Here is an 11713-nt window from a genome sequence, read left to right as displayed (position 1 = left end):
ATGAACACACGTGCTCAGTCACGTCTGTAGTTGTGTGATTAGAGGTTTATCAGATTGCCGTACAGCGGCGCTGCGGCTCCGTGTTTCAGAACCTGGACAGCTCCCTCTGAGCTACATTGCCAAACCGCGTTACACTGGATATTTAGTGCACTAAGTAGGGTGCATTACTTCCCCAGCCTTATAGAATATATTTGAAATTCAGCCTTACCAAAATACAAAACTTTTCTGGATCAAAATATATTTTTACTCACCGATCTGATTTTTTTCGGGATGAAAAAATATCAGGTTTGTATTTCCATTTAAGCAGATTTTCCTGGATTTATCCCTTGGATAGTAAATACTTTTTAGGTGCGTTTGTCTGAGAGAGAGAGAGAGAGAGAGAGAGAGAGAGAGAGAGAGAGAGAGAGAGAGAGAGAGAGAGAGAGAGAGAGAGAGAGAGAGAGAGAGAGAGAGAGTGAGAATGCTCTTAAAATGCTCTTAAACGTTTTGGTTACTAAACCATATCATGCTCAAGTTTAGTTGTGTGCCGATGTTTTTGCCAATTTAAAGCCTTTTAAAATAAAACACTTTGTTTTAAAAATAAAATAAAGAACATTTGTACTAAAACATATAAAGCTAATTGATTTGTGTGTGTGTGAGAGAGAGAGAGAGAGAGAGAGAGAGAGAGAGAGAGAGAGAGAGAGAGAGAGAGAGAGAGAGAGAGAGAGAGAGAGAGAGAGAGAAGGGCATAAAATATGAGTCATATAAAAAGATGACCACAAGATGGCGGTGGAATGTAAGCGCTTACTGGTACTGTTCGTTTCTTCATTCGCTGTATCATTATGCCAGAAATAAAAGATCAGTTTTAATTATGGTACAGTATAAACTTAGATTTTTGAGTTACAATTGTGCATTACATTAGCTAGAACCAACATACACATATCTACTAGTCCAGTGATCACAAATAACTCAAATTGTCATGCTTTAAAAAAGATTGTTTTATATAAATTGCTTTAAATTAGTCTACTTTGTAACTCACGTCTGCATGATTGCATAATCTTCAGTGAATGCATAACCAGACTGAAATACTTTCTACTGATGTTCTCCAGCCTTGGAGGAAATTCAGTCCAATTTTATTTTCAATCTCACTGAATGTACTGCTGCTCAGTGAAGTTTAAATAGAATGATTTATACCTTGAATGTTCCATTTTTGACCCTGACAAACTATTTTTTTAATAGTGAACTTTAGGTTATTGTACAGATAAAAATTGAACAGTGTTTACTAAGAACGGAGGTATACCTGTAGCTCTGAGCAGACAACATGCCTTTGTCATACTCACCTTACATGTGCTGGATCACAAAGTCATCAATCTGCATAATTAATTCCAGAACTTTGTACAGTTTGTCTTGTCTTTTGCTAATAACACCTTAGCAGTGTGCAAAAAAAAATAATTATATTAAACAACAATATAGACAGGCCTCGTAAACCATATCCTTCATTTATTTGGTTATCAAATAGTTCAGCTAATGTTAGCTAAAGTCAACTTATGATAACACCAATATGTTAATTTAACATTAAAAACATTAAATCATAAAATGTAAAGATAGTATCTGCCTTGCAATTAAGAAAGGCAGAACCTTGATCATATAATAGATCTCGCTCTTTTTTATTTTGAAAAACAACCTAGATAGTTGCAGTGCACTACATATACAGAGTTTTACTCTCAGCATTCCTATTATATTTATTTATATGTTTGTTTGTTCATCCCTTCAAAATAGTTTGTCGGTAAGTTGGGCCTAATATAACACTCAAATCACAACCTTATGACAGCAAGTAAACAATCTAAAATTAGGTGTTTTCTTCTTTACACAATGCAACAGACAACTTTATTTGGAACTTCATTGCTGTTCATCACACGAACAGCTACATTGGGAATGAAATTAAATATTATTTAGTAAATAACACTAACTATACATTTGTTATTTCATTTAAGCTGCTACATGGTCATAGCCATTTAAACTATTAGTAGAGTTCAAGAAGACACTTGAATTTTATTCCAGCACACAGTATAAAACATCAGTGTGATATATTCATATATTTGCAGACATTAGCTCACAGCTACCAACTACATGTGTAATATTTAACTATATTAAGTATTTGATAGCAAAATGACAATGAGGATAAATGGAATTTAATTGTATATGGATGTGGTGATGGAAGACATGGTTTGAAAGAGGCAGATGTAGAGGAGAAAGTAGTATGGAGACTGATGATCCGCTGTGGCGACCCCTAATGGGAGCACCCGAAAGAAGAAGAAGAAGGTGGACCTTTTCTTAACTGGTTTGTTATACGTTTGTTTTTAAAAGTTTTGGCCCTCAGAAACTTTATGTAAGAAGATAATTGAGTAATACTAAGTTCAGTGACTTAGTAATCTATCCTCATGGTGAGGAGCAAATTTAAACACATTTACTGGCATCACCACTGCAACAAAATAAGCCTTTAAACACAACTTCAGGCACTTTGCTGTCTTGAATTAGTCCTGGCAAATGGTTTGATTAAAAAAAATTTGGATCATGATCACAGTGAATTTGAGACTAAAGATTATGATGTATTCATTGTGCTGAACCAGGCACTTAATCATAATTCATTTTTTTTTTTTAAAAAAGATCCAGTTAATTTTATGGACTTATTTTGCTCTGCTTAAATCCATCACCAGTGAGTACCTTAAGGACTTTAGGACTCCCGGAGAGACCTAAGCATAACATTTTCTTTCATTGTTATGTTGATGAATCCCAGTGGCTAAATGGTTGTCTTGAGGACAATGCAGTTAGAAAGACTAATACTTTTTTTAATTTTTTTATAGCTAAATAAAAGCAAATTGGAAGCAATTATGTATTTTAGAATTTCACTTTGTAATATGAGGTATTCATAGCTTTTTATTTTGTCAAATCAGGGCAGCCTGCACATTACCTGAATTCTCACACTTAAATCTTAATTGTGATCTTTATTTCAACAAGCAAATAGGTTTTTCACTTACACCTCTCTCCTCCTTCTCTAGAGTACAGAAATGTGTTGTATATTAATGACATTTTTTGCTACTATAATTAGCTAAAAGATAGATAATCTACTTTTGCCAGGCGCTTTTAAGCTATTCCAGTTTTAACCTCAATACACTGTAGCCTCCCACTAATTCTCTCGACTCCCACTAATTCTCAGCGTTTTTCTGGATTTATAAAAATGTATTGTATTTTAAGCTTTAAATTCATTGGCCTTCGTATATAAAAAATTTGATTTGTCCATACACTGCTCCGTACAGAGCTCATGAGACTTCTAGCCAGTTTCTCTTGGCTCTTTGTCATGTTTAAAGGTTGGGAATGATAATAATGTTGCATTTGTTTTAACAATTGCTCACAGTCTACTAACTGACCTTAGAAGTGTGTGTTGTACATGTTTCTTAATCTTTTTTCAATATTCAGTGGTATTGCTTGATTTAAGATTATATTTAATGCATTGAAAGTATGCATACAGTGTATTTCTAAATGTTTTCAGATGTAAAGCTGCATTTGCGTCGTGTCTCTGTTACTGGTAGCCGAAGAAAAAAGGTAATATATAAAAAATGTATATACATTGTTATCCTAACACACAATTAGAGCTATACTTGAAAGAGAGAGAATGTATGTATATATTAGTTTGCAAAATCCTTAATGGTTTATGAAGCTGCTTTGATTCTCTGCATTATAGATTTAGATATTAGAAAAAAAGAAAAATAGTCTAGTGCTCTAAATTGACGTATTTATGTCCGTAATTTTATTTTGCACAGCAGGAGTTCAGGTAATGTATATGTATCATTAGAACAACTTGAAAATGGAAAGACCTGGCAAAAAAAAGTTTTAAAAAAAACCTAATGATTTCTGGCTACAAAAATAAGTTTGTCAGTGGGGATTCCTCCTCCTGACTTTAATTAGAAAAAAAAGAAACACATTACAGCCATACGGTTTAGGTATAGTGGTTGTAGTGTATTTGAAAGTACTGTATCATGCTAATGGATTTTTTTATTTTATAAACTTTGTTTACCAGTTTGAGAAACCACTATTTGGTGGATCCATGAACACGTACGCTTTAGTCGATATACAAAGTTTCTTTTGCACCCAAATATAAAAAAGTCACATCTTGAGTTTTTTTGGTTATCACCCTAGAACAACTATTGAATGTTTTTGCTAGAACTATACACATTTTTTTTCTAATGACCATTTATAATTTAAACAAATATACAGACATAATAAAAAAGAAAAAAACTTTTATAAATGCACACAACAACTACAGTTGTGTTACACTTCCATGCATTCAGTAGCTTTACACACAACACAAAAGATTTCTGTTTTAATTTAGTGTCCTAGATACTTAGGAGGTTTTGGGGGATGGCCATATAGATTATCTTATCCTTTAAGGACAATCTATATTTTTGTTATAAGTTTGGGTTCACTGTGCTTTGTAGAACAGCTTCAAAAGTTTCTCTCACCAAGCTATTTAATTATGATGTATACTCCTTTTAGGAATCTATGTTGTGAAAATGCACACACCATTTGAATCTCTGCTACATTCAATTTTTTCCTAGATTGTTTTGCTCTCCAGATCCACTTAATGAAGTAAACAAAAAAACAAAAAAAAACAATGCTGTTTATACTGATTTACATTTATCTACTTACTGTGGAGCAAGTGGAGGAGTACAAGTCTCACAGAACTAACTCAAATGCATTAAAAGTAACTTCTGTAAAAACTGCTAGCAATTTTATGCATTTGCACTAAAGATCCCCTCACAAATAAGACTTTTGCACTGCAGATAAAAATGGTAAAATCAAATCAACTTAAATATAAATACTTTACAGAATACAACATACAAAACCATGAGCTAGTTTAAATCATAAGCTAGTTAAAGGCATCCACATATATATATATATATATATTTTTTAAATAACATGTTGGTTTAAAGCTGTTAAAACTTCCAAACTTCAGATGCCATCACCTGAACAGAGGCTGTTACACATGGTAATACTGATGTATTACAGTATATTAACAGTAATATAATTAGATTGAATCTGCCATGTAAAAGTTGTTGTGAAACAAAGTGGCCATAATTGTTGTGCTTATAAAACCTCACTTTTCTACATTGATGCCAAGTGTACTTGAGAATCTTTGTAAAACCAGGATGCCGATTACAAGATCTCAAACTGCTAATCCCTGAAGTGAAAACCTGGTACTTACTACTCAGCTTTAAGTGGATGAACATTCTTTATTTTACACAGAAATTTAACAGCTTGTTTTCAATAGAACATGCTAAAACACCCCACAAGGAGCGAAAACTGACACTTTCCTTCAACAAAAGCTATTAAATATATATATTTACAATCAATGCGAGATCTTCCACCGAAGACAAAGATCTTAACACAAGTTCAAAACTTGTTAGTGATGTTTGGGCAGCACAGGGATGTGAACCATCTTTCAAAGTCCCCATGAGAACTGACGTACAGACTTGAAAATCATATTTACAAGTCCGGAAATGTAGCTTCTTCCAAAGTAGTGCGACTTTTCACGCCTGAAAAAGAAACACCTTGTTGCAGGTTATTAGAAAAGTTGCGACATGTTCGGAAAGTCCATGTTTTGCGTGACCTGTGTGCAGTCAGGAGTACCGGATATCACACCAGGTGTTTTAGAGCTTTATATTTGTCTCGTGTCTTCCCGTTTCACGTGTTCGCCGCTCTTTTCGTGGGGTTTGGCTTTCTTGTTCTGGTGCGTTTTCACGTGTTTGGCCAAGTGGTCGCTCCTCATGAACCTCTTGCAGCAGTCGGGACAGGCGAAGCGCTTCTCTCCAGTGTGTGTTCTCAGGTGCCTTTGTAGCTCGTCGGAGCGTGTGAAACTTTTGCCGCAGAACAGCCAGTTGCACACGAACGGTCGCTCTCCGGAGTGCCAGCGGAGATGCGCTTTTAGGTGCGACGTTTTGCCGTAAACTTTGCCGCAGCCCGGAACGTGGCACACGTGCTGTTTCTTTTTACCGGGTTCGTCACTCGAGCTGGACGTCTGGCAGTTCGGGCAGCGACACCTACGGCACCGGCGCGCTGAAGCCAGAGGGGATTTGGGGTGCAGCAGAGCAGCGATCTGACTCTGGTACTGCGCCAAGTCCGTGTGGCCAAGCACCAGACCCCTCTGAAGAGGAAATCGGTGAGGCGCAAGGGACGACGGGTGACTTACGGCGTTGCCTTGTTGCAAACTCCACCACGGGATGTCCTCCGCATGATTCGGGGACAGCTGTCTTTGTTGTTGCGGTACAAGGCCGGTGTGGCCGGCTACAAAAGCTGGCACGGTGGTTGGCATGGGCGCTGGAGCCGTGTACGTCACAGCAGGGACGTAGGTCGGCGGACACGTGGCCTGTAACGACTGCACGGAGCACGGCAGCATCTTGACCGGCGAGAAGTCGTAAGGGTACGAGGGTTCTGCAGGAGGGGTTAACGGCAGCTCATGGGGAGAGCTGTAGGAGCTTTGGAGGTGCGCGGAAAAAGGAGCTTTAGACGATAGTCCGAAAGGGGAACTGCTGGGAAGAGTGGGCTGATGAGTCGCCTCATTACTCCACGGATGGAAAATGCGTGATGGAGAACCCAGGGTCGCGTCGTACGGAACTTGTATGAAGTCGGCTGGGTTGGATGCATGGTGATGGTGATGGTGGTGGTGCCCGATCCGGTTACATGTAGCTGCTAAAAGCGCCAGAGGAGAATGCTTATTGTTCTCCGGTGAAGAGTTTGGCGTACGGTCCTGGGTGATCAAAAAAACAAGACATGTCAAAAAGATAGCAATTTTGGGAGAGATTAAAAACAAAAGAAAAAGTCGCATGCGTAACTTTGCCATGTGGAGACTGATTTTGTTGAATGCAAGTATACAAAAGAACAAGAGTAGCATTAAAACAGAGTCGTGTATATTGCACAAATCATGTAAAATGACCAGTCTTATCCACCGGATCATTAAAAACGCAAAGTTTTTTAAACGTTAAACAAACCTGCAGAAACGCCTGTAGACTGTCGTTCCTCAGCACAGCCACCGCAGCCATGGCAAACTTTCTCCTTGCGCTCTTCCGCACAGTCTCGGGCAAACAGTCGGAGCGCTAGGGGGGGAAACACAAACGCGTGTTCGTGTAGAAAAGTGGAGTCGCTACGCTTCCTCTCCTTCAGATATCCTTGGACCATCTGAGGGACTGTAGGATCACTTCTTAGGATTTGATAAGGACTTTGGTGGGCCGCCAGCCAGTCAGGAGAAAGATTTATTACTTTGAAGTTTGCCGCTGCCCAATCATCAAAGAATAGCGGCTCTTTGAGAGCGGGAAGCAAATCCTTTGAATCCACAAAGCTCCTATGGTGTGTTTGTTGGTCTGGATAAAAGGGCTGATTATTAGGGGGGATGGGCAGGGTGGAGATAAAGGCGGGACAATTAATGAAGTAATCACTATGTGGGAAATGTATATACACAAATAATTGGATTTTCCTGATCAAAGAGCCCTCTCCGCGCGGGGAGCCCGGTATTGGATGGCGGAGTCACCCGATCCCCCCATGCTGTAATTAAGGATTTGTAGCGCGGCCCAACGCCACAATGCCCCCGTGTTATCTGCACAAATCTATTGGTACGAGGCTTGTTAAGAGAGCTTCACGGGGGGAGGCGAAAGGGACGGGATAATGCGATTCAACACAGAGTTAATCAGGATTCGACCCATTTGTTTCACCGAAGACAAATCATAACAGGGAAAACCCAGAAAACCAATTCTTGTTAAAACATAAAGTAGGCTATTAGGGGAAAAAACAGCCTTTTACTCTTCTTAACATTTACTTAAAAATTAATAGAAATCAATATTTTAATCAATCTTTTGTTATTAAAAAATGCTATAAAACAAGATGAATATTAACTTAAGAAGTGCTCCAACAGTTATTCAGTCATCCCTAATTGAAAGCCACTGTAAGGGAATTCTCATGAACAAATGACAAATGATGCCTCAGTAGTCCACTTGTCAAGTGATTAAGGTGTCATAGTTGACTAGCTTTGCTAATTAAAGGTGTCAAAGTGTCAAAAAGCATGACATTTTTCTTTTGGCGTTTCCCTGAAAAGTTGAGCCTGAATCCCAATTGGCACCTTATTAGACACATAGTTGCTACCTAGGGTGTAAAAGATAGTATTTAATAGCCTATATTGAAATTAAAGACAGAAGGGTGGTATTTGGAATCCAGTTTAAGATACTCAGAGGGAGGAGATTCAATCTTTAGTGAAAGAAAACGGTTTTCCAATCACCCACCCACTTCTCCACCTACTTGTCTACACATCAGTTATCTAAGCAACCCAATCTCAATCGCTCTGACTGCTACATTAGATGGTATAAAACACACTACAGTATTAAACAGCAAATGCCATTTCACACTATTTTACACAGTTTACAATGAGATATTTATATATCTGAATGCACCATGACATCAATCCATGTGTGCCCAATATACTGTCTGTAACAAGGTACTATGAAATGTATATATTATTGTAGAGTTAAATAACTAACGGCAAAATTAAACAAATAATAAGCAAATTTTAAATTACTTGTTTTATTCTATTACTGAGACAAATTAAGCAATTATTTTCTTTATTTTTTTCTATTTTTTTTTTTTGCGCAAAGACTCCCACTGTCCCTAGAAAGTTTGCAGTGATTGATTTGGAAGTGGATCGGTTCCTTTGAAGGGATTATTGTGTTCCCAGCCAAGGGGTGAGCTGGGGATTCCCACTGGGCTCAGGGCAAACCTCATCTTTCATGCAATAGATGCATAACATTTCTTTTTATTGCCTCTTTATCTTTAACAGCATGAGACATAGAGCCATAATCATCAGGTCAATCTGAAGCATTTTTTGAGAATTAGAAAAGTTTAATTAAGGTCAAGTTGCCTGTAACTGATTGAAATTTGTAAAATGCAAATATTTTAATACAGTTAAACGACAATGGATTAATCAGTTATAATCAGCCATTATTTATGTAAGTATATGAGTTTTATTTTCTCACGAAAGAAACATCTCCAAAATAACTGTACACAAACAACTGTTATAATCAATAAATGTTTAGTTTAATCATGATAGTTTAATTCCAATGGCTATAATAGCATTGGGTAGACCTTTAAGGATGTTTTTGCTATAAGGTCTTGATACTGATATTTTTTATCACAAAAACAGTGAAGTGCAAACCTTTACTATAAACAGAACTTTTCATGCTACATAATTTTTTCTATAGAACAGATACAAATCAGAAGTATATACTTTTCATGCCCCCCAACTACTAACACATAGCCCCAGAGAACCTGTGTTATAGAATGCCCTTTCTCCATTCCAGAGAATCTACAACCTACACAGGATATAATTCATGTAATCAAACAAATTCTTCAATAAGAATTCTGGTATAAATGTTCTGCTATAATGATATTTATACCCTTTAGTTGCTTTGGCTAAGAAAGTCAATATAGATATGTCTCTCGAATCTCTAATTACCCTTATATATCAGCAATTACCGATCTGTTCATGTGGAATCAAAACCAAAACTATTTCATGTATGCTTTTTTATTTGTTTTTATTTATTTTCTCTTATTGGCAGTGTTATAACTACGTTTTCATTATCTCAGCATTATCTTTTATTTAATGTGCTTTGTCTGTAATTTTAGATTGAATTTTATATAATTGCACTTTATTAATTTATAGCCGTTTTAAATATCCATTCAAAATAAAACTTATGTACTTACAACTAACCATCACAGCATATACAGTGGGTACGGAAAGTATTCAGACCCCCTTAAATTTTTCACTTTTTGTTATATTGCAGCCATTTGCTAAAATCATTTAAGTTCATTTCTTTTCCTCATGAATGTACACACAGCTCCCCATACTGACAGAAAAACACAGAATTGTTGACCTTTTTGCAGATTTATTAAAAAAGAAAAACTAAAATATCACATGGTCCTAAGTATTCAGACCCTTTGCTGTGACACTCATATATTTAACTCAGGTGCTCTCCATTTCTTCTGATCATCCTTGAGATGGTTCTACACCTCCATTTGAGTCCAGAAATGTTTGATTATACTGATTGGACTTGATTAGGAAAGCCACACACCTGTTTATATAAGACCTTACAGATCACAATGCATGTCAGAGCAAATGAGAATCATTAAGGTCAAAGGAACTGCCTGAAGAGCTCAGAGACAGAATTGTGGCAAGGCACAGATCTGGCCAAGGTTCCAAAAAAATTTCTGCAGCACTAAAGGTTCCTAAGAGCACAGTGGCCTCCGTAATCCTTAAATGGAAGACGTTTGGGACGACCAGAACCCTTCCTAGAGCTGGCCGTCCGGCCAAACTGAGCTATCGGGGGAGAAGAGCCTTGGTGAGAGAGGTAAAGAAGAACCCAAAGATCACTGTGGCTGAGCTCCAGAGATGCAGTTGGGAGATGGGAGAAAGTTTTAGAAAGTCAACCATCACTGCAGCCCTTCACCAGTGGGGCTTTATAGCAGAGTGGCCCGACGGAAGCCTCTCCTCAGTGCAGGACACATGAAAACCCGCATGGAGTTCTCCAAGATGGTGAGAAATAAGATTCTCTGGTCTGATGAGACCAAGATAGAACTTTTTGGCCTTAATTCTAAGCGGTATGTGTGGAGAAAACCAGGCACTGCTTATCACTTGTCCAATACAGTCTCAACAGTGAAGCATAATGGTGGCAGCATCATGCTGTGTGGGTGTTTTTCAGCTTCAGGGACAGGACGACTGGTTGCAATCAAGGGAAAGATATATGCGGCCAAGGACAGGGATATCCTGGACGAAAACCTTCTCCAGAGTGCTTTGGACCTCAGACTGGGCTGAAGGTTTACCATCCAACAAGACAATGACCCTAAGCACACAGCTAAAATAACGAAGGAGTGGCTTCACAACAACTCCGTGACTGTTCTTAAATGGCCCAGCCAGAGCCCTGACTTAAACCCAATTGAGCATCTCTGGAGAGACCTAAAAATAGCTGTCCACCAACGTTTACCGTCCAACCTGACAGAACTGGAGAGGATCTGCAAGGAGGAATGGCAGAGGATCCCCAAATCCAGGTGTGAAAGACTTGTTGCATCTTTCCCAAAAAGACTCCTTGCTGTATTAGATCAAAAGGGGGCTTCTACTAAATACTGAGCAAAGGGTCTGAATACTTAGGACCATGTGATATTTCAGTTTTTCTTTTTTAATAAATCTGCAACAGTGTCAACAATTCTGTGTTTTTCTGTCAGTATGGGGTGCTGTGTGTACATTAATGAGGAAAAGAAATGAACTTAAATGATTTTAGCAAATGGCTGCAAAATAAAAAAGAGTGAAAAATTTAAGGGGGTCTGAATACTTTCCGTACCCACTGTATGTGGGTTTTTCCCAAATGGCTAAATGAACACAAATTTCCATGAAATCTATTGGAAAGCTTTCCCAGAAAAGCAGAGGTTATTATAAGAGCAAAGGGGAACTAAATCTGGATTTGGATGTTAAACAAGGACATATGGTTGTGATAGTCAGGCATGCACATTTTAAAAGAAAATTCAATTCATGTAATATAATTTCACGTTCATATACAGTGTCAAATGGTTATAATGATAAAGACTTGTAATAAAGTTCTAGAGTGTCCATAATTTCGCCAGAACTCATAATTCTGAACATTCA

At 37.8% G+C, this 11713-nt stretch overlaps 1 protein-coding gene across 1 annotated transcript; it reads right to left on the bottom strand.

Annotated features, from left to right (window-relative positions):
• Positions 1 to 3764: 3764 nt before the first annotated feature.
• Positions 3765 to 7222, bottom strand: sp5a (Sp5 transcription factor a). Its single transcript, XM_083538165.1, has 2 exons — positions 7026 to 7222; positions 3765 to 6784 (listed from the first exon to the last, which is right to left on the bottom strand). The coding sequence occupies exons 1-2, from the start codon at positions 7074 to 7076 to the stop codon at positions 5696 to 5698; spliced, it is 1140 nt and encodes a 379-aa protein (XP_083394291.1). The 5' UTR covers positions 7077 to 7222; the 3' UTR covers positions 3765 to 5695.
• Between the last annotated feature and the right edge of the window lie 4491 nt (positions 7223 to 11713).

The sequence above is a fragment of the Silurus aristotelis genome (genome assembly GCF_946808225.1).
Source record: "Silurus aristotelis genome assembly, chromosome: 3".
NCBI lineage: Eukaryota > Metazoa > Chordata > Actinopteri > Siluriformes > Siluridae > Silurus > Silurus aristotelis.
Note: the sequence above shows the minus strand (reverse complement) of the source record. Positions and strands in the feature narration are given on the sequence as shown.

What these genes read in the sequence shown, in the direction of transcription:
- sp5a (XM_083538165.1), bottom strand. Translation starts at nt 7,076, where the DNA reads ATGGCTGCGGTGGCTGTGCTGAGGAACGACAGTCTACAGGCGTTTCTG. An exon ending in GTCTACAGGCGTTTCTGCAG is followed by an intron (nt 6,785 to 7,025) that starts GTTTGTTTAACG and finishes TTGATCACCCAG; the next exon opens with GACCGTACGCCAAACTCTTC.